Here is a 22312-nt window from a genome sequence, read left to right as displayed (position 1 = left end):
GCAGGTTATGGGCTGGGCTGCTGGAATGAGAGCTGAGTGTGATGGGGAGCGGGTGGTCAGGGAGCCGGGTGCCAGCCTCAGATTGCAAGCTGCTCCCCCGAGCTGAGGAGGCCAATTAAGCAGGCAGTTTTCAAGCAACAACTGGCTTTAGCTGGAGGTTTTGACAAATAAACTGAGACACATCGACCGCTGTCCATGTAAAGACTCAGCCCAGAGGGCCAGGGCAGCAGAAAAAGCACCTGGTTCTGAGAATGAAGGCACATTCCTTTGTTTTAACCAGAGGTTTCACAAGTCAAATCGAAGCCCATGCATTCACAGTGAAGCTCCTCAAACATGTCTCGTGAGCATGTAACGAAGCATCACTGACTCAAATCTTACTAATTCTGAATTTCAGGCATGAAATCAGGGTGGGAGAACTTAGATGTGCCCTCGGTATCAGAGTCTGGCAACTCTGCGGCGTATACTACCAGATCTCTTTGTCGGAGTCTGGCAACTCTGCGGTGTATACTACCAGATCTCTGTGTCGGAGTCTGGCAACTCTGTGGCATATACTACCAGATCTCTGTGTCGGAGTCTGGCAACTCTGTGGCATATACTACCAGATCTCTGTTTCAGAGTCCGGCAACTACGTGGTGTATACTACCAGATCTCTGTTTTGAGATGGTCATCGTGCCAGGTGGGAACCATGGATGATGATGCCTTTTCATACCTTCATTTTCAGCGCTCGGCAGGGGTCATTTACATATCGGTTTAATACACAGATTTTCACTAACTCAAACCGCCCCCACCCTCCCCGCAGGCAGGAACCTGGGAGCTCCCGCTTCACTGGCTAAGGAGACTGGGGTGGACTCTCTCGGCTGCTGCTCACTAGCCCAAATTACAAGCACACTTGGACCAAGGGCCTTGTTACACAGAAGAGGAAATAAGACTTGAAACTACACACATGCAGAATGGCAGCCAGCAGGCGACACACACACCCTGCGTGGCACGGGCTTGGTGGGAAGACCCAGCAGAGACTAGGGGCTCAGAAGAACGGCACGGTGCTGGCAGCACGAATCTGCCAAAGCCACCTTCTCAACAGGCTCCATCTTGCTGTGCTCATTTTCTCCAGATCAAACTATGGTGGTGACATGTTAAGGCCAGAGTAGAAAGCAGGTGCAGAGGAAAGAGCAAGAGTATGAATTTTTTTTTTCTGAGCAAGCCCCCTTTCCTCACCACACATTGAAGCCAATTTTGATTCTTCTATGTGTCACGATTTCAGGAATTTATATATTTTTTAATGCGGAAAAGGGAGGCGAGGAAGGGAAGAGCAAACACAAAGTGGGAAGATGCAAGCATGTATTCATTGTTGGAGCAACTAAAGATGTGGTTTGCAAACAGATACGACAATGGGGCAGAGACCAGGAGGAGCCCCTGACCAAGGCCCTGCCTTCTGCAAGGTGCACCCGTAAGGCCAGGGCGGGCTTTCTTCCTCTGAATATTCTGGCAAAAGATGTCATGGGAAGAGACCCTCCCTTTATTCTCCTTAACAAAGTTTTTAAGGATTATTTTATGGAGAAGCAGGAACACAAGAATTACGCCCAGGCTAACAGACCACCATGCCTGACGGAGAAGGCTTAAAGAGGCAGGATGATGAGCCAAGCTCTGAGCAATTTCATGCGAACACCCTACCACTCACGTCCTGATGTGAACACAGAGACAATCACAGAGCTACGGGGCCATGGTTCATGTCCACTGGGTAGAAGTCTATCCCTTGTTATGAGCAGGGGTGCTGGAAAGCAAAGAAAGTTTCCAACAAGAAAATAGCTCCTGAGTGAGCTTTCGGTGGTCTGTTACCATAACATGAGGATGCTATCAGGAAGTCATCCGAAGGCAGATGGAGGGCTGTGCTGAGATGTTTATATTTGCAGTTTTCACAATGGTGGGTGCCAATAAAACTGGTAGTGCCTGGGAAAATAACACCAAAGTAGGGATTTCTGTTTCCCGGTCACAAGAGCTCACTGTTCTTCACGACTTCAGCAGAACATCCGCTGAGCAGTGGAAGACAAGCTTTCCACCTCAGGCCTTCACCCATGGGCACAGTGCGTTCCCCACTCGCCAAGAGAGGCAAGATATTTAAACATAAATATATATATTAATATAGACATATTGGTTTTCTATAAATGGTTAATTCTAATCCAGCACTTTGGGAGGCTGAGGTGGGCGGATCATGAGGTCAAGAGATGGAGACCATCCTGGCCAACACGGTGAAACCACATCTCTACTAGAAACATAAAAATTAGCTGGGCGTGGTGGCACATGACTGTGATCCCAGCTACTCTGGAGGCTGAGGCAGGAAAATCGCTTGAACCCGGGAGGTGGAAGTTGCAGTGAGCTGAGATCAAGTGACTGCACTCCAGCCTGGTGACAGAGCGAGACTCTGTCTCAAAAAAAAAAAAAAAAAAAAAAAAAAGAAGCCCTTTAGTTATTCTCAGGCCAGACATACCCACATCTACAGTGGCCCCGAATGCTGTGTCTGATGTCCACAGCAAAATCACTGGCATGCTTCCCATCTTTTTCAATCTTTTTTGTACATGTCCTAAAATTTGTAGGCACCAAGGATCAAACATTAAAATGCTACAGACAGGTACAGACTGAGATGTCCTCTGCCCCTACATGTAATCCTTATTCCACTGCTCATCTCTTCCGGGGGACCCGCTGTTCAGCCCGGGCTGACTTGGGTTCACATGTCTGTATGTTCGCACGTCTGCGCGACTTCCCCAGCACAGACCGTGTGCTGTCCTGCCGGGCCTGACACACTGTCCCTGAGGCCACACTGAGTCATGGTAAGCAATGTCCTCCCCCATGTGGCACTGACAGTGAGATTCTTCACAGTCTGGTGTCAATAACCCAGCAGTGTGACAGTGGAGACTGAGAAACATTTCTGAATAAAGAAACCCATCTTCCCCTTTCTCTTCAGCTTCTCAGACTTTGGGGCACACGGAGCTCATTTTTTTGCGGCTTCGGGAATGTGGCCGACACACGGAGCTCATTTTTTTGCGGCTTCGGGAATGGGGCGAGCTCCCTCTGCCTGTTGGGCCTTTGTCCTCTCCGCCTGGGGCCCTGCCCCCCAGCACGGCCTCTGCAATGGCTTCCCTCCCCACCCTTTGCAGGGACTTGGACTGCACTTCCCAAGCTGCCGCATTTGAGTTAGCCATTTCAGCTCTGTGAGGACAAAAACGTGCATTATTAGTCTTTATTAGTCCCAGGAGGCAGCATGGCCTGGTTCCTATTAGCTGGTCAGTAAACGTCTGATGAATGAATGAAAGAACCCACGTTTGTGCTGTGGAGAAACATCACAATTTCAGATCATGTGTGCGAATCACACCAGGACCCGCTTCCCGCCTGAGATCTGCTCTGTCTGCGGTGAGCAGCGGAGGGGCTCCCTGTGCCCAGTGTTGCCAGTGGCAGGGCTGGCAAAGGAGCCCTTGGACCGCACAGAGCCCTGGGCATTTCTGGCTGGAGTAGGTGTCTGAGCTGGAGCTTTCTGGACCTGCAATGAACCCAGCCTTGACCTCAGGTCAGAACTGTGGTGCCTTTCCCATCTCAATTCCAATACTAAGAAGAGGAAACACAGCAGTGAAAGAGTGCGGGACAGGAGCCAGCCACGAGCGGGGGAAGCCAGGCTGGGGCTCCCCTGCGGGCCTCCTCAGTGGTGGGGGGCTCGCTCTCGGCTGACCAGGCTCCCCATCCCCTCTCCCTCGCTTACACCCAGCAGGCTGAGCTGAGATTTGATCAGGCTCCAAGCAGCCTAACCATAAATCATGGGGCCCTTAAGTTGCCACACAGAGACAGCCTCTGTGGTCGCCCTCGGCACAGCCTGCCATGCCACCTCCACCTGCCAGGGCCCCGTTGTGCCCATCCATCTTGCAAAGGGCGAGCCATCACCCCTGCCAGCGCTTGGTCTACTCTGCCTGGGTGCAGGCAAAAGAGCCTGGAACTGGAATGGCTGAGCGGACAGCCCCATCATGCTTCCTCTCTCTTTTGTTCATTTCATTCTTGGCAACCCAGAGGCAGCTGATACAACTGTCTCCCTCCGGCGAAAACCTCCCACCTTCCCAGGGGGTACCGACAGACCTACTCCACTGCCGCTTGGCCTGTCACCAATGTGCTTGTCCACCTGGCCTGGTCTCTTCTGGGGCGGGTGGTCTCCCAGGACCGACCCAGTGCCAGGACAGGTGGCCCAGCTCATGTGGTCCGGCTTCCATGGGGGTGGGAGGAAGGGGCCTTTCTGGTCCACAGTTCTCCCGGGACAGCACGAGGGTGTGCTGGAATCTGCCCAGAGTAACACCATTCTGAGGGCTCCACACGGAACTAGGAGGATGGCTAAAAAGCAGCCATACTGCACGGCAGTGCTACTCCCCAAATGATGAAAGCGTCACCCGGAGTCCCCTCAATGGCACCTCCTTGCCGATTACAGTTTCTGTGGAAGACGCCGGCTTCACAAACGTGCTCCCTAGCAATGCCATCTTGCTGATTTTCTGCATATCATAGCCTCTCTAGTTGGGAAATTCCATGCACCATCAAGGCAATTAAACTATGTTAGATGAGCAGGGGGAAGGCTAGGTGACATTTTGGCCGTTCCTGGGACTCACCCAGCTCCGGGCACGGGTGCGCTCCTGAGTACTGCTCAAGGGCCCCTAGCTGGCAAAGCTCCCCACAGGAGGGGTAAAACCGTGTCCACCATGTCCACGGACAGTCAGCTGGAAGATGGTAGTGCAGGAAGGTTAGCTCAATAGGGGCAAACTGAAAGAAGGAATACTAAAAATTCCCAGAAATGCAAAACAAAACATAACAAAATAAAACAACTCCAAGACTAAGCCTTAAAAAATAAGCCTATATAAATAACAAAGGGAAATTAAAAGAACTATATTTAGACCCTAAAAAGATAATGAAACTGCAGGAAGGAGTAAATTTAACCGCAGACATAAAGCAGTTTAGGTAACACAAGCCCAGCACATCCAAGCGACTTCCTTCCAAAGAGCAGCCTGCTCTGGAAGGGGCAGCAGCGGCTTCACCCAGGGGAAGCCTGACCTCAGCCGGGTTAGCTCCACCTCAGCCAGGGACCCAGGCCAGCGCCACCAGGGATCTGCCATTCCAACGGCACACACCCTCGTTATGACGGGATCAGAAGGGCACTCCCCTTTGGGGTCTTCCTCTCCAAACACCAATCTAATCAGGACAAAAACATCGGGCATGGCCGGGCGTGGTGGCTCACGCGGTCAGGAGATCGAGATCATTCTGGCTAACATGGTGCAATCCCATCTCTATTAAATAAAATACAAAAAAATTAGCCGGGCGTGGTGGCACGCGCCTGTAATCCCAGCTACTCAGCAGGCTGAGGCAGGAGAATGGCATGAACCTAGGAGGCAGAGGTTGCAGTGAGCCGAGATCGTGCCACCACACTCCAGACTGGGCGACAGAGCGAGACTCTGGTCTAAAAAAAAAAAAAAAGAAAAAAAAAAAAAAATCAGGGCAAATCACAACAGAGGGCCAGTATACAAAATCCCTGACTAGTACCCCTGAAAGCCGTCAAGCTCATCAAAAACAAGGAGAGTCTGGGAAACTGTCACGGCCAAGCAAAGCCCAAGAAGACACGAGGACTCAATGTCATGTGGGATCCTGGGACAGAAAAAGGACATTAGCAAGAAAATCTGATAAAAGTATCAACTGCAGTTAATGATAATTGATTAACATAAGTTCATTGATCGCTGTGACAAACATGTTGTACTAACAGAAGATGTCAACAGGGAAAATTGGGTATAGGGTACACGAGAACTCTACTACCTTTTCAAGTTTTCTGTACATCTAAAACTGTTCTAAAAAATAAAATGTGTTAACATAGAAACTATAGGAACAAGAGTTCAGGACACAAGCAAACAAAATTCCAGCGCAGGAGGTAAGATGTTTGCTCGGGTCCTAACTAGACGAGCCCTTGCCAGGGCACTGCCTTCTGCTGTGGGACCAGCAGGGGCACACGCTCTAGATGGCACTCTCTTGATCACTTGGTGAGACTGAGTCATCGCTGGGTGACAGAGAAAGCGAACCTTGCACATTTTTTGAATTGAGTTTTGTGTGTACGTGTGTGAGAAATTGGGAGTGGGGAAAAGTGGAGAAGCAGGAAGAGAGGCTATCAACGCCAGCAGACATGAACTGTGGTGAAATGACTTTGCAGAGAAAACAGTAGAGAATTTGAGCATGGGAAGGAGAACCGGCACAGACGTGTGGGCTGCAGAAACAAAATTCTAAGACTCTCTCATATGCCTTTTCCTCATAGCGTGGGTTCTTTCCGGGGACCACAGCAGCCTGTTTCTAGGGGGAAGCCTCTTTGAATATCCCAATCCAGATTTACTTCATGAACACCGTCACAGAGTCTCTTTCCAGATCCACTGACATTACACCCTTGGAGTTCCCTGGTGGTACCATAAACACAACTTTATTAACTGTAACTCAGAAGGTCAGCCTGGACTGAGTATTAATTTTATCTATGAAAAACCCTCAATTAACTGGAACCTTGCCTACGGGAGTCCTTAATTAACTCTCCCCTTCCTAATCTTGCTAATTAGCAGATAGATAAATGATAACAGCAGGCTTGAGGAACTTATTAAAACAACCACTGCCGCCATCCTTGCAAAGTGTGACCAGCGGGGGACAGCTGTGGCCACATCTCCTGGAGTTTCTCATCGCCAAGTTCTGCTGCTCTTTCAGCTCTGGTCCCATCACATGACCCTAAGGACAATTTCAAAAAATACTCTGCCATGTTTGCTTTCTGCTTCCCCATCCCCTGTGTTTTTCTGCACTGTGTGAAAGATGCAGATAGCATGACGCTTTGCCCAGAAATATTCCTAAGGAAAAGGACGTTTGCTTCCATGAGCACAAAGCCATGATCACACTCCAGACACGTGACAGCCACACAGTCCTCCCGCCTTACTCGCGGTCCACAGTCAACTCCTCCGGATCCTCTCGCCTGACTCGCGGTCCAGAGTCAAACTCCTCCCGATCCTCCCGCCTGACTCGCGGTCCAGAGTCAAACTCCTCCCGATCCTCCCGCCTGACTCGCGGTCCAGAGTCTAACTCCTCCCGATTGTTCATATTTCGTCCTCTGTGAGCCTCTGGTTTTTGATCCAGGATCCAACCAGGAACTGCACTTAGCTGATATACATCATTAGGCTTGAGAATAAATCCCCCCACATTTTTGGGGGCATTTCTTGAATTAAAAATCTAGAGCGGGGGAGGCGGGTGTGGTGGCTCATGCCTGTAATCCCAGCACTTTGGAGAGTGAGGCGGGAGGATCACTTGAGGTTGGGAGATTGAGACCAGCCTGGCCAACATGGGAAACCTTGTCTACCAAAAATATAAAAATTAGCCGGGCTTGGTGGCAGGCGCCTGTAGTCTCAGCTACTCAGGAGGCTGAGGAAGGAGAATTGCTTGAACCCAGGAGGTGGAGGTTGCAGTGAGCAGAGATCGTACCACTGTGCTCCAGCCTGGGTGACAGAGCAAGACTCCATCTCAGAAAAAATAAAAAAAAAAAAAAAACCTAGAAGGGAACAGTACAGTTCTTTGTAGACTGCCCCACAATTAGAATTTTTTAGCAGCCTCATTGTGGTATAAGCAACATATAAATTTGAAGTACAGAATCTGACCATTTTGGATGTACGTCTACACCTGTGAAGCTACTGCCACAATCTAGGTGGGGTCTGGCCCCCTGGACGTTTTCTTCTCCCCCTGTGCCCCCACCCTCACGTGTCCCGAGCAGCAGCTCATCTCCTTTCTGTGACTACAGCTTGCATTTTCTCGAGTTTTAAATGAATGGAACCATACTCTTTCACTCAGTCTAAGTATTTTGAGATCGGTTCATGCTTTTTTATTGTTGAGTAGGATTTCATTGCATGGAGAGATTGCAGTTTGCTTATTCATCCACTTGTTAATGTACATTTAGGCTATTCCCAGATTTTAGGCCATTATAAATAAAGCTGCTAGGAACATTCACGTACAAGCCTTTGTGTGGACATGCTTCCATTTCTCCTGGGGAATACCTAGGAATGGAATGGCTGGATTGTATGCTGAGTGTGTGCTAATCTTTATAAGAAACTGTGAAATAATTTTGCAAAGTGGTAGTGCACGCTTTGCACTGCCCTCGGCAGCATACGAGGGTTCCAGTTCCTCCACGGCCTTGCCAACACTTGACGGCATCAGCTTCTTCGGCATCTACTTGGTGTGCAGTGGTAGATAACTGTAGGTGCAGTTCGCATTTCTCTGGTGACTAATGATACTCAGCATTGTTTCATGTGCTTATTTGCCATTCGTACGTCTTTGGTGAAGCGTCTGCTCAAAACGTTTGCCCACTTTTCTTTGTCTGCTTGTGTTTGTTTTCATATTGAGTTCTGAGAGTTCTTTCTATTCTCTTGCCACTAGTTTGTAACAGAAAAACGATTTGTCAATATTTTCCCAGTCTGTGTCTGGCCTTTTCATTCTCTCCACGTCATCACAGGGCAGGTGTTTATATGTATGGGTCTATTTCCTGACTTTCTTCCTGTTCCATTATCTGTTTGTTCGTTTGATGCTATTTCCGATCTTGAGTACTGTGGATTTATAGACACTCTTGGAATCAGGTAGTATGTCCTTCAACTGTGTTTTTCTTTTTCCAAGTTCTTTTGCCTACTGTAGGTCCTTTGTATTTCCATGTGGATCTCAGAAGCAGAAATCATGATAATGGATGATCTCTTCATTTATTGAGGTCTTCCTTCATTTCTTTTCACAACGGTTTGCAGTTTCGGTGTACAGATCTTGCCTACCTTTTGTCAGAATGTATCCCTAAGTATTCTTTTTTTTTAGTGGTACTGTAAATGTTCTCTATTTTAATTTCAACTTCTAATTGTTGATTGCTAGTGTATATACATAAATTGAATTTTGTATATTGATCTTATAACCTGTAAACTTACTAAACTTTTTCTAGTAACATTTTAAAATAGATTAAACCGGATTTTCCACATAGACAATCATGCTGTTTGAAAATACAGTTAAACCTCGTCCTTTTGAATCTGAATGCCTTGTTTTCCTTGACTCACTCTACTACCTAGAACTTCCAGTACAATGTCGAGGGATGTGACAAGAACAGATGGCTTGATCTTGCATTCAGTCTTTCACCATTGTATGGTGTTGGCTGTAAATTTCTGGAGATGCTGTTTGTCAGGTAGACGAAGTTCCCTTCTATTAGGAGTTTGCAGGGAGTTTTTTTTTTTTTTTAATCAGAAGTGGATCTCAGATTTTGTTAAAATACTTTGCATCTCTTGAGATGGTAATGTGGTTTTTATCTTTTTTTAATATGGTAAATTACACGGACTTTTCTCTCTCTAAAAATAATTCTTTAATAATCTGAAGAGGCATCCATTGACTTTTCAATCCTTAAACAGGTTTACATTCCTGAAATAAATCCCACTAGATTATGTTTTATTGTTTTTATATAGCATTGAATTTAATTTGCAAAAATTCTATTTGGCATTTTTGTACCTATGTTCAAGAGAATACTGGTCTGTAGTTTTCTTCTCTTGTAATGTGTGTCTAAGCATTGGTGTCAGGTAATGCTGGCCTCACAGAATGATATGGGAAGGTGCTGAGATGTCATCCAAATATGCCTTCCTTAATGTTCAGTAAAATCCACTGGTGGAGTCACCGGGACCTGCAGTTTTCTTTGGAGTAAAAGTTTTCACTACAAATTCCATTTGTAGTGACAGGCACAGTGACTCCTGCTGTAATCCCAGCACTTTGGGAGGCCAAGGTGGAAGCATTGCTTGAGCCCAGAAGCTCGAAACTAGTCTGGGTGATGTGATGAGATCCAGTCTCTAAAAAAAAAAAAAGTAGAGTGCTATTCACATTAACGAGTTCTTCTTGAGTGAGTCGTGTGTGTCATGCAAGGAATCAAAGTTATCAAAAGTTCTCCCATCAAATTGCTCATGATATTTGCTTATCATCCTTTTGATATCCCCAGAATCTTTAACGATGTCACCTCTCTCATTCCTGATGCTGGAATCTGTGTCTTTGTCTCCTTAACAGTCAGGGTGATGTTTCACTGTTTTATTCATCTGTTTAAAAAAACATGTTTTGTTCAACAGATTTTGATGTTTCACTGTTTTCTTTTGTATTAGTCTCCAGTCTGATCTGTATTATTTCCTTTGGCCAGCAGCTTTGGGTTTACTCCACTCATGCTGCTCTCTTCAGGTGGAAGCTGAGGTCTCAGGTTGGAGACCGTCCTTCTTTTCCAACGCATCATCTAGCAGCTGCTACACATTCCCCTCTCAGCACTGCTCAGAGCTGGGTCCATGTATACTCAACCGATTTATTTTACATCTCAATATACATGTTTATATAATGGATTTATTTAATGCAACTATTTATAACTATACGTACATTATATTATGTATGATATATACATACTTATAGTAATATTTTATATAAATCTTTGTTATCCGTGATTTATAATATCTATGTATCTTAATATTACATGTTTATATTCTATTTTGTATTAGGCATATATATATTAATATAATTTACTTACAATGTTATGGAATAAAATGAAAATCATTTATTTATCTAAAAGTTTCTGTTTCTAAGTGCTTAGAGACATTCCTATTACCTATTACTGATTTGAGTTTGACTCCACCGTGGCTGTAGAACACGCCTGTAAGACTTCAGTTCTTTACATTTGTTGAGGTTTATTTGGTCAAGGGTCTGGCCTATGCCGGCAGAGGCTCCGTGCACTCCGTGGCTGCTGTGTGGCGTGTTCTATAAACGTCAGGGCTCAGCTGCTGGAGAGTGCTGCTCAAGTCTCTGCTATTCTTACTGATTTCTCTTCGGCTTGTTACTTGTCACTGAGAAAGGAGCACTGAAATCTCCAAATGTAATTACGGATTTATCTATTTCTCCTTGCAGTTCCACCAGTTTTGCTGTATGTATTCTGAAACTGTTATTAGGTGGATAGACATTTAGGACTGCGACATTCTCTTGATGAATGATGAATGGACTTCTGTAGCATTATGAAATGTGTCTGTATTGCTAGCAACATTCTCTGCTCCCAAACCTCCTCTGTCTGATGTTAATATAGGCCCTGCAGCCTTCCTCTGCTTAGTGCCTTCATGGCAGAGATTTTCCCATCTTTTTACCTTTAATTTACTCTTGTCTTTATGCCAAAAGTACATTGCTTGTAGCCATCGTATGGTTTTTTCTTGCTCTTCAACCTGGTGGCCTTTGCCTTCTCATTGCAGTGTTCAGTCTCCACTCCACAGTACGGGCAGGATTAGGTGTCCATCCATCATCCCGCCTTTTGCTATTTGTTGCATCTACTCTGGTTATCTTTTTCCTTTCGTGTTGTCTATATCTGTGATTTCATATCATCTATGTTGTCAGCTAATTAACTGTAATTCTTTTTAAAATCTGAGTGGCAGCTTTAGGGTTTATGGACTACTGCAGTTTGTCTTCAGGCAGGTGATACAAGACCACTTCAAACAAAGTCCAAGAATCTTACAATAGTATTTCTTCATTCTCTCTCCTCCCCATCTTTTTGCTACTATTAGCACACATTTTGCTCTTACAAATGTTATGCATTTTGTGGGGTGCCGTGGCTTGTGCCTGTGATCCCGGCTACTCGGGAGGCTAAGGCAAGAGGATGGCTTAAGCAAGGGAGTCTGAGCTTACAGTGAGCTGTGATCAGGCCTAGGCAACAGAATGAGACCTTGTCTCTTTTTTATTTTTATTTTTTTTTGAGACGGAGTCTCACTCTGTTCCCCAGGCTGGAGTGCAGTGGTGCGATCTCGGCTCACTGCAAGCTCCGCCTCCTGGGTTCACGCCATTCTCCTGTCTCAGCCTCCTGAGTAGCTGGGACTACAGGCGCCCGCCACCGCGCCCAGCTAATTTTTTTCGTATTTTTACTAGAGACGGGGTTTCACTGTGGTCTCCATCTTCTGACCTTGTGATCCGCCCGCCTCAGCCTCCCAAAGTGCTGGGATTACAGGCATGAGCCACCGCGCCTGGCCTACCTTGTCTCTTAAGGAAAAGAAATTGAGTGCAAAAGGCTTATTGAAAAAAAATTCATAGTACACTTATTATTTTGCTTAAAAAATTATCTTTCAAAGAAGATTTAAATAAAAAGAAAGAAATCCCATATTTATCCACATAGTACTCATTTCTGGTGCTTTTAATTCCTTTGTGTAGAACCGTGTTTCCCTCTGAAGAGTAATTCTCCTCAAGCCTAAAGGACTTCACGTTTCTTGTACTATGGGTCTGCCGGGGATGAGTTTTCATCTTTTGTGTGTCTTCAAAAGTCTTTATTTTGCCTCCATTTGCAAATATATTTTCAGTGGGTATAGAATTCTAGGTTGACGGTTTTTTCCCTTTCTCTGCTTTAAAGATGCTGTTCCGCTGTCTGCCTTTTCCATCTGTAGGAAATCTGCAAGAAGAAACCTGCTGTCATTCTCACCTTTGCGCCTTACTAGCTTTTTACTGGCTGCCTTTAGACTTTTGAATTTATCACTCTTTTTCAAGCAATTTGATTGTGATAAGCCTTCGTGTAGTTTTCTTGTGCTTAGGGTTTGCTAAGCTTTGTGGATCTGTGGGTTTATAATTTCATCAAATTCAAAAAATTTTAGCTATTGTTTCTTCAAATACTTTTTCTCCCAGCCTCCTTTATGGACCCCCAAACAGTATGTTATGTCACTTGCAGTTGTCCCACAATGGAATGATATTCCTTTAATTAAAATTTTTCTTTTTTCTTTTCTTACCGTGTTTCATTTTTGTTAGTTTCTATTGCTATTTTCTTTCTTTCTCTGAAGCAGGGCCTCATTCTGTTCCCCAGGCTGAAGTGCCATGGCAGAGTCATGGCTCTTTGCAGGCTCGACCTCCCGGGCTCAACCGATTCTCCCGCCTCAGCCTCATGAACGGCTGGGCCTACAGGCGAGCGCCACCATGCGTGGCTGAGTTTTGTGTGTTTTCATGTAGAGTCGAGGTTTCACCATGGTCCTCAGCCTGGTCTTGAAATCCTGGATGTGAGTCGTCTGTCTGCCTCAGCCTCCAAAAGTGCTGAGATTATAGATGTGAGCCCCGTGCCTAACCATTTACTGCTTTTTCCTGCAATGCTTAACTGGTTGTTAATCCCAACAAGTATATTTTTTCCCATCACATATTGCCATTTTCATCTCTAGAAATTTAAGTTGGGTTCTTTTTATATTTTCCATGTCTCGATTTAACTTTTTGAGTATGTGGAATAGACTTGTAATATTTTAATGTCCCGGCCTGCTAATTACACCATCTGCAGCGGTTCCGAGTGGGTTTTAATGGGTTGGTTTCCTTTTCTTCATGATGGTTCACACTTTCTGGATTCTCTTTACCTGCCTGGTAATTTCCGGCTGGTGGTGTGCAGTGCAGTGTAACCTGGCATGGGGAGTGATTCTGGGGGAGGCCCTCTGGGATCAGAGTCCTGGGAGAATCCTGGAGAGACGGCTTTCTTCATGTGCTCCCCTTGGTGCTCCTTGTCCTGGGCGGTGCCATCTCTGTCAGATCAGTGTCCCCACTGTGCCCTGCTCTGTCTCACGCAAACGGCACACACCTCTCCCCCATGGCACATGGTGTTCTTCCATCTTTTCTTCTGCCTGAGCCCACCTTCTTTAAGGCCTCCCCCTGAATCCCTCAGAGCTTCTGGCATAATGGGACACAGGATGTGCCCTGCAGGTACTTGAGAAATGAGGGGGTCCCAGGCTCGCCCATCTGCTGAGCCCAGCCTGAGCGGGCTCGCATCCTTCTCAAACTCTTAAGTGTGCCCTGAGGGCCAGCTGGCGGCAGCAGAGGCATGCTGAGAACACTGGGAGACTGGCTGGCCTCTGTCTGCACCTCTGAACCTCTGAGCAGGTTCTGTGATCTTTAGAAGTGGACCTGTCTGTACACCGTGTGCACCCCGATCTGCACAAGGGCAAGCCCCAGGAGTCACGGGGACCGCGGGGGGCTGCAGGAGGCACTCATCATGCGGGGGCGGAGCACCGGAGGACCACCGGCAACACAAGGAAGGGGCGGAACAGACGTCATGTGGGGGCGGAGCTCCAGAGGACCACCGGCAACACAAGGCGGGGGCGCAGACATCATGCAGGGGCGGAACTCCGGAGGACCACCAGCAACACAGAGGGGCATGCACACATTGTGCAGGGCGCACACATCATGGGGGGTAGGGGTGGAGCTCCGGAGGACCGTCAGCAACATCCATAGCCAGATGTGGGGAGGGGAAGGGAGTGGAGGAACGACCCCTCAAAAACACAGGGAACCTTCATCTCTGAGAAGTTATCGCCAGGGTAACGATGGAAGGAAGGGCGAGACAGGTGAGGTAGATGAGGCTCAGTTTCTACCAGAAACACTTCAAAATGCTCCTCAGTGGAATGATTGCTTTTAAATATGCAGGTGCAACAAGCTGGTTAAGAAATTAATTCACAGGAAGGCCTGTGGTGCCTGCAGGCAGTTACAAGAACACTGCAGGCAAGGGCATGCCCAGCTGGCTGTGGGAACAGCTCCCCAAGCAGTACTGAGCAGATAACCCCTTCAGCATCATGAATATGAAACCTGAGGCCCTGGTATCTGCCTGGAGCAGGGTGTAAAACGAAGGCGCGCTGCAGCCTCTGTGCTCACGGCCACGTTCTGCCATTTGGGGCACTCGAAAGTAACAGTCCCTGGGAGATCAACGGGACCAAGAGCCAGTTTTGAACAAGACGCCCTGCACTGCAACACGATGATGGGCTGTGGATGCAGCGAGAACGTCACGACGAAGGCGGTCCCCTTTCACCAAAAGCCACCCCGAGACTGAAAATAAAGACATCATCAATTCCCAGGTCCTAAAAGGTACTAAAAACACGAAGTCTGAGAATCAAAGTTGGCTTAGACACATTCCTGCAGCACTGGAGGGGCTGGGGCAGGGATGGGGAGCAGGCTCAGGCAGCCATCATCCTAGACCCCTGCATGAGGACGGCATCTCCTCTGTCCCTTCACCCTGGGCTTTGTGTCACATGAAGGTCACTGTTTTGTGCATCTGGGAGCCTCTACACATGGTCCTCCATCCATGGCCAGGTGCCAAGACATTTCTAAGTGTGTCCATGTAGATGACTGAAGACACTGGGGTAGGAGAGAAACCATGTTTCAAAATGACTTCCGGCCAAACACCCTTTGTTTACATAATGTGACTCTTCGGTGAATCTGAAGAAAAATAAAATAGAAATGATCCAAACCTCTCGCTTTCTGACTCACAAAGCTAAGCTTTCCGTTTAGCAAGAAAAGGTTTTAGTGTAACAGAGGCAGGCAGGAGAGATGTGAGATTTACGTGGTGCCCCTTCCTGGTCCTGTTCCTCTATCATTTACACAGCAGTTTTCCACATCCTGGTTCTGAGCTCTGGAACTGCGGCTGGAGGCAGACGGCCTAAGGATCACTGCCATGATTTTACAGAGGCCAATCATGGCCAACGAAGTGAAAATGACTTGTCAGAGCAAATGTGGTGATGGGATCAAACTCACGCTTTTAACTCTTAAATCCAGGGCTTTAGCCAATCTTTCAAAGCAGTCATTCTTTATCCGTAGTTTAATGGGTGGCAGGGAGAATATTTTGCTGAAATGTATGGTGTTCCAGTCACCATTTTGGAGTGTTCCCTGGTCACAGCCAGATCCGGAGCACTGGGCCCAGGAGGGTTCAAGGTTGAAGTGAGGTCAAGGTCAGCCTCAGCTGCACTGAGAGGAGGAGAAGCAGCTCCTGGCATCCAGCTCAGGAAATCAGGAGCAGAGATGGCAAGCATGGCAGCCGGCAGAGCCATGGTCAGTGCCCCAGGCCCAGGAAAAGAGTGAGAGATCCCGGAACCAGAAGAGCGGCTGGAGGCTGCTTCTCGGAGAGAGCATATACACAAAATCCTAGGGCATCTGCAAGAACCGGCGAACTAGCAGAAAATCCCAGGGAATCCACAACCATCAGTGGAACTAGCAAGAGGGCAACACTGCTGCCGGGTGGGATCGACACACGCCTCCAAGGTGGAAGCCTTTGCCGCCTCCCCCTACCCCCGCTTCAGTGGCAGCCTCCCCCCTCCCCCGCTTCGGCGGCGGCCTCCCCCCTCCCCCGCTTCGGCGGCGGCCTCCCCCCTCCCCTGCTTTTGTTGCCACACCAAAGTCCTAGGTGAGCACTTGGGGTGTGGGGAGGCTATGGTCAGGGCTGGGTGTGGAGAGCAGAGGGGCTGAGCAGGGGCCCAGGGGTCCGTGGGCAGCACAGTTGGGGACCTGATGGCCTGGGCTGGACCTGAGTCAGCAGGGGCTGTGGGTGGGTGACACAGCAGTGGCTTTGTGTGGGGTGTGCAGGGCTGATGGGTGAGAGCGTGCAGTGCAGCTCGGGGTGCCTACCAGTGCCTGCACAGCAGGGACAGTGAATTTGGCTGAACAAAGCCCAGTGTGGCAGCTTCAGCAAGCACAGCAGGTCCTGGTGGCCGGTGCAGCATGGCCAACAGGGCTAAGGATGAGGCCGGGTCTCAGTGCCAGTGACTGGACGGAGGAGCTGATAGAATCTGGCTCAGGGAGTGCCACGGCGGCAGGCAGGAGCCCCGGGGGCTGTAAGCTCCGTCCACTCTCCCCTCACCTGCCTCACAGAAAAGGAAAGGGTGGCCTTCCCCGGCTCCAAGTCATGGCTTCTCCAAGGTGGTCTTGGCATTCTCCCATACCTGCTCTGTGACTATGCTAAACCCTCCCTTTCCCTGTGTGGGCAAGGAGCTCCAGACCCAGGCAGGGGCCCAGCAAGGTAGCTACGTGACCCCTGCTCCCTCCTGTGGGCGGTGCCTCACCAGTAAATAGGATGCAAATTCATGATGACTTCACAGGGGATGTAGGAATTAAGAGACTTTGCATATGAAAGCCGCTGGACAGGGCGCCACACACACGCACACCCAAGTGCCCGTACACATCACCACCCCGGCACACACACGCACCCAGCAGCTGGCTGAAGTCCAGGGGGGAATGTGGACCTGCTCTTACAGGCCTTCTAATGAGCTGCTGGGGTTGGTTTGCTTCAAAACCAAGCAGGGAGCAAAGCCAGCCTTGCCCAGATGCCGGCTCCTCGGTCCCGCTCTCCTCACCCAGGGCAGCGGCCCTAGAGCAAGACTGGCTTGGCTTCTTCCTGGGGCTCCCTGCCAGCCTGGCTCCGATCCCACCTCTGTATCACACACGTGTCCCTCTGCACATGGACAGCTAAAGGCAAAGACACCTTTAGGACACCTTTGTCCCCCAACAACTCTGCAGAGGGCAACATATCCCCCAACTCCATTCCCAGCACACACCCTTTGTTCCAGAATCTTCACGTTCTGTAAATGGGCCCTTCCCAGACCCTGTGCACCACTCGGTACTGCTCTCCTCTCCACTGTGCCACATGAGGAGCTTTCCAGCGCTCTCCCGCAGCCGAGCCTGCCACATTTTCCTTCGAGGGTCTCGCCTGCCATCACCACTGGGTGGACAAGGTCCCCCAGTCTTGGCCTCGGGCCAGCCCTGCTCCCAGGCCGCACAGGGCTCCTGACCAGTTGTCTCTGGAAGGCTCCCTGAGCCCTGGCCGGCCACACAGGCTCCAGCCCGAGTCGCCTCTCCCCACCCAGGCTTGGTGCCGCCACCCTCTCTGCCACCCTCCTAGCCCTGCAGCCCGACCTCCTCCGCCCATGCACCTGGAGGAAAATGCCCCCACCCCGTGTTGCCCCACAATCCACTTGACTCCCAGGCCAGGCAATGTTCATAAACCACAGCTTCATTCTTTTGATGTCTTTGTTCCAAAATCTCTAATAATCCTCCACCTGCTAAATGATGTTCAGCTGCGTCTACCTGGAACCGCGTACCCTCCGCCTGGATGGGGCCTCCCTGCGTGTCCCTGCACACAGGCCACACGGGGTGCGGAGTGGCCTGCCCTCCTCTAAACGACTTCCCAGCCGGCCCTGCCACCTCCATGTTTGGACCCCTGCCTGACATCCACCCTCTGAAGGCCCTTCCTGGCATTTCCAGTTCAGCATAGGCCGGGTCCCGCCCACAGGACTTCTCAGCCCCACTCCTCTGACCCATCTCTCTGGCAGCTCCTACAGGAGGTGACCCCGCCTCACAACAGGGCTGGTGTCACCTGCAACCCTCGCCCGCACCCAAGCATGAGCTGCTGGGGACAGGGACAGCTGACCTTGTGTCTCTCTTAACATAGCTAAATATGGGTCCCTGGCCTAGATGATTGAGGGGTGAACATGTGGCTGCAGGGCCAGGGCTGATGCCCATCAAAGAGGGCAGAGTCGGGCAGCCCCATGTAAGGGGGTGGCCCCTAACACCTTGGGCCCTGGCCCAGACCACCTGTTCAGGGTTGAAGAGGGGGAGAAATGCAATGGTGGGCACAGGAGGGGCCGATGTGGGGTCTGGGCGAGGCAGAGGCCAAGTTCACTGCCATGGTGGGGCTGTTTCCAGCCAGGGTCAGGAGCACGGGGGCAGCATTATGGGGGGTCAGACATAGGCAGGGGGACAGAGTACAAGGCACCAGGGGAAGGCCAGGGACAGGACAGGCAGGGGGGACAGAGCACAGGGCACCAGGGGAAGGCTGGGGACAGGACAGGCCGGGGGGGGGGGGGACAGAGCACAAGGCACCAGGGGAAGGCCAAGGACAGGACAGGTGTGGGGGACAGAGCACAGGGCACCAGGGGAAGGCCAGGGACAAGACAGGCCGGGGGGGGACAGAGTGCAGGGCACCAGGGGAAGGCCAGGGACAGGACAAGCCGGGGGGCGGGGGAGACAGAGCACAGGGCACCGGGGGAAGGCCAGGGACAGGACAGGCGGAGGGGGAAAACTGAGTGCAGGGCACCAGGGGAAAGACAGGGACAGGACAAGTGGAGGGACTTAGTGCAGGGTACCAAGGGAAGGCCAGGGACAGGATGGTGGGGGGCGGGCAAACTGAGCACAGGGCACCTGGGGAAGGCCAGGGACAGGACAGGTAGGTGACAGCCCCCATGACCCAGAGGTGGCTGCCGAGGTGGGGCGTGTCCCACTTTACCCCGGAAGAGAGGACAGGAATGGCTGCGGCGCCTGGAGAGGGAGTGAGGCTGGAGAAAGGGCAGGCCGGAAGCACAGGGCTTGGCATTCCCAGAAGGGCCGGCGGGTTCACATCACCCTGGGGAGGAGGGCGGGGATACTCACGCTGTCCACTGCGAGGATCTTGGCCCAGATGAAAACGAGAAGTGGCCGCAGCTCTCGGGCCGAGCTCTGGAGCAGCTTCAGCACGTAGGGGAAGATGCCGACAGACAAGGCCTGGGGGAGAGGGAGGGCGTCAGCGTGCCAGGGCTCTGCCTGTGCCGCAGCGAGGGAACGGGCAGCAGCAGGGGTGCCACGCGGGACCAGCTGCAGTGTTATCTTCAGCACATATGGGAAACGCAACAGGAATGAATGGGCCTCACTTAAAGTAAAGAGGGGTTTCCTCCAGATTTATTCATCTCTGATTTATTCCTAGAAGCTGCCACGTACTGCTAGCCTTGACTGGTGTCAGGAGACTGGAGTTAATCGGGCCGCAGCTTTTCCTTGTGGAGGCGCAGGCTGCTTGCGCCTGGGGCCCTCGCCTGCCCTCGGTGGCCCCGTCGGCTCTCAGCAGCATGGCATCGGGCGCCTTCACTGTGCTGTTCACATACGAGCCATGGCCACTTCTCCGTGACGGCGTGGCCAGCTCGCTCAACACTCACATCAGAGCTTCAGATACACCTTGGGAGAAGGACGCCTGCCCTGGGAAAGGCAGGGAGGAGGAGGGGTCGCCCAGGGGCTCGCTGGCGCCCGGTTCTGGTCGCGTGTCATTCTCAGGGGACTCTGCCCTCAGAGGCAGGGGAGGGACAGTGTGGAGGGCATTGCCGCGTGGAGGATGCCTGGCAAAGTATGGCTGCACTCGACAGTCAGGGGTTTCTGCTGCGTCCTCATCTCAAAGCTGCTGGAATTTCACAGATATTCCAAAGGTATCCCTTTCCAATAAGTGAGGTCCCCTACAACCAAGACAGGAAGTGGTGCTGGGACCCAGGCCTGGGTTCCTTCCCCATGAAAGGCCACATTTAACAAGGAAAGAGCAGTTTCTCTGGTTCAGGTGCCTGGGCCCTCACCTGAGAGGCAAAATCTGTACCTGTGAAAATACCTCATTTATCCAGCCTTGGTTCATGTGTTAGCAAAATTGCCAATGAGCAGAAGCCTAATTCTTTAAAGGGAAGAAACTGGTTTTAAAATATTAATCTTAAACATGAACCTCTTTCTAAAATGTTATGAATACATGCTTCCTGTCTTCTTAGATTGCCAGCAATACCACGCAGGCCTCTCCAGGATGGCAGAGTGACACCACTACGCACACACCGAGTGACGGAGTCACGCCAGCCTCCTCTGATGACTCAGGCCCCGACTCTGTTACAAGCTATTTGTGGCCTCAGGCACCTGAAGTGAAAATGGCCCAGTGGTGAGTGTTAAATGATTTTTCCTAGTTTTGGATGTTTTCTCTCCTCCTTAGGTGCTGGACTATCAATTACCACTCTTTGTCAACATTATATGATGCAAATAAATACACCAGACCCCAGGTACTCACCACCCAGCTTCCGTGACAGCGGCTGCGCACCCACCGCCCCACTGCACCGCTCCCAAACACAGTAAGTTAAGGCTCAAATGTCATGTGATTTCACTGGTGAATATTTAGTGTCTATCTCTAAAAAATTAGGTCTCTTTTATGAAAACACGATCCAGTACCATTACCACACCCAAGAAAAACGAACAGTGATTCTTGAATAACATATAAATCCAGCTCCTATAAAATTTCTGATTGTTTTATGAGTATTCATTTTTGGAACTTCAACAGAACCAAGTAAGGTTTACTGTACACGGCAACTGGTCGTAGGTCTCTCGAGTTTCCTTGACTCTGCAGTTCCCTCTCAGCCTCCTTTAACTTTCCCCGTGAGTTATTTGTTAAGCACGTGTTGCTTCTTGATCCTGCCTCTGCCAGGCTTTTCTTTTAGTGGCCATCACTACTCTGCTATAGGATGAGGAACCAGACGAGCGTTTCCGAATTGTGCCTGCCATGACGGTGAGCAGACAGTGCTGAGGATCCAGACTCCTCCTGGGGGAAGCAGCAGCACGCGGCAGGCGCTGCGGCAGGCTCAGGGACGCCCTGCTCCTCCCCAGTGCTGGGCGGCCGCTCAGGAAAAGGTGACCAGCCAACACGCGCACGCCTATGTCTAACATCGGACGTACAGAGGGGCGACAACCCCAGAACCCCAAACGCCAGGCAGCACTGCAGGCTGCACGGGTACAGAGTGGGCTCCTTGAGGGCCTGAGGATCGACAGGACACCACCATGGTGGACACACTCACCCTGGGTCTCACGGCTGCGGGTGGCTCTGGATCATGAAATACGTGCACAGACTGAAACACGGAGCCTAATTTCTGTCCCACCTCCCTCAGCCCCCAGGTCAATGAGGAAGGCACGTACCAGGCTCACTGCCCAGGGACCCAGGTCCAAAAATCTTCCAAGCAAGTCCAATGCTCTCAGCCGGTGCACTTGGCTTAACAGCACCTGGAAGAACAAGAAGAAAATGGTATCACTGCAAACCATACTGGTGTGCAGCCCTGAAACGCTGCTGCACGAGCTGCCAGCTTTGGAGCGGTCTGACCACAGTGCAGATCTGTCTGCTGCCTCAGTCACAGTTACCTAGAGCCGGTGCTCCTTTCCTTACAAGTTCATGCTTTTAGACAGGTGAAGAAAACATGCTTTATTCCTTTATTACACAGATAAAACACGCTCAACGTAGATAATATTAGAACAAACAAGTTTTAATTGCATTTAAAAAGCTAACTCGCTGGTGATATTTTGGTATACGAACCCAGACACTGTTCTCTATGTCCACACTTCTCTTATTGATTCTGAACTAGATAATATGTGACTATATTTCTCAGCTCCTTTTTTAACTAAATAATGCACCGTGAACATTGTTCATGTCACTAGGTATGTACTGACCATATCATTCCCAATGCCAGCACAGTACTTCCATTACACAAATGTACACAACTCTTTTAAACTACTTCCCCACTGATAGATATTCAAATTATCATCAAAATGTTCCTACTTTTAAAATTTTTATTTATTTATTTTTGAGATAGGGTCTTGCTCCATTGCCGAGGCTGGAGTACAGATGCCAGGTCACGGCCCACTGCAGCCTCAACCTCCTGGGCTCAAGTGATCCTCCTACCTCACCCCC

The 22312-nt window shown here is 49.9% G+C and overlaps 1 protein-coding gene across 3 annotated transcripts in view; it reads right to left on the bottom strand.

Moving 5' to 3' along the window:
* RPTOR (regulatory associated protein of MTOR complex 1) overlaps positions 1-22312 on the bottom strand; it is a 416763-nt gene that overhangs the window by 83582 nt on the left and 310869 nt on the right. For all 3 annotated transcript variants that reach the window (XM_025362539.1, XM_025362540.1, XM_025362541.1), the window contains 2 exons: positions 21547-21630; positions 19240-19350 (listed from right to left, as the gene is read on the bottom strand). In XM_025362539.1, the coding sequence (XP_025218324.1) occupies positions 19240-19350; positions 21547-21630 (195 nt within the window). The remainder of the gene's footprint in view (positions 1-19239; positions 19351-21546; positions 21631-22312) is intronic.

The sequence above is a fragment of the Theropithecus gelada genome, chromosome 16, assembly GCF_003255815.1.
Source record: "Theropithecus gelada isolate Dixy chromosome 16, Tgel_1.0, whole genome shotgun sequence".
NCBI classification, from domain to species: domain Eukaryota; kingdom Metazoa; phylum Chordata; class Mammalia; order Primates; family Cercopithecidae; genus Theropithecus; species Theropithecus gelada.
The sequence above is the reverse complement of the archived record's forward strand: the minus strand, read 5'-3'. Positions and strand labels throughout refer to the sequence as shown.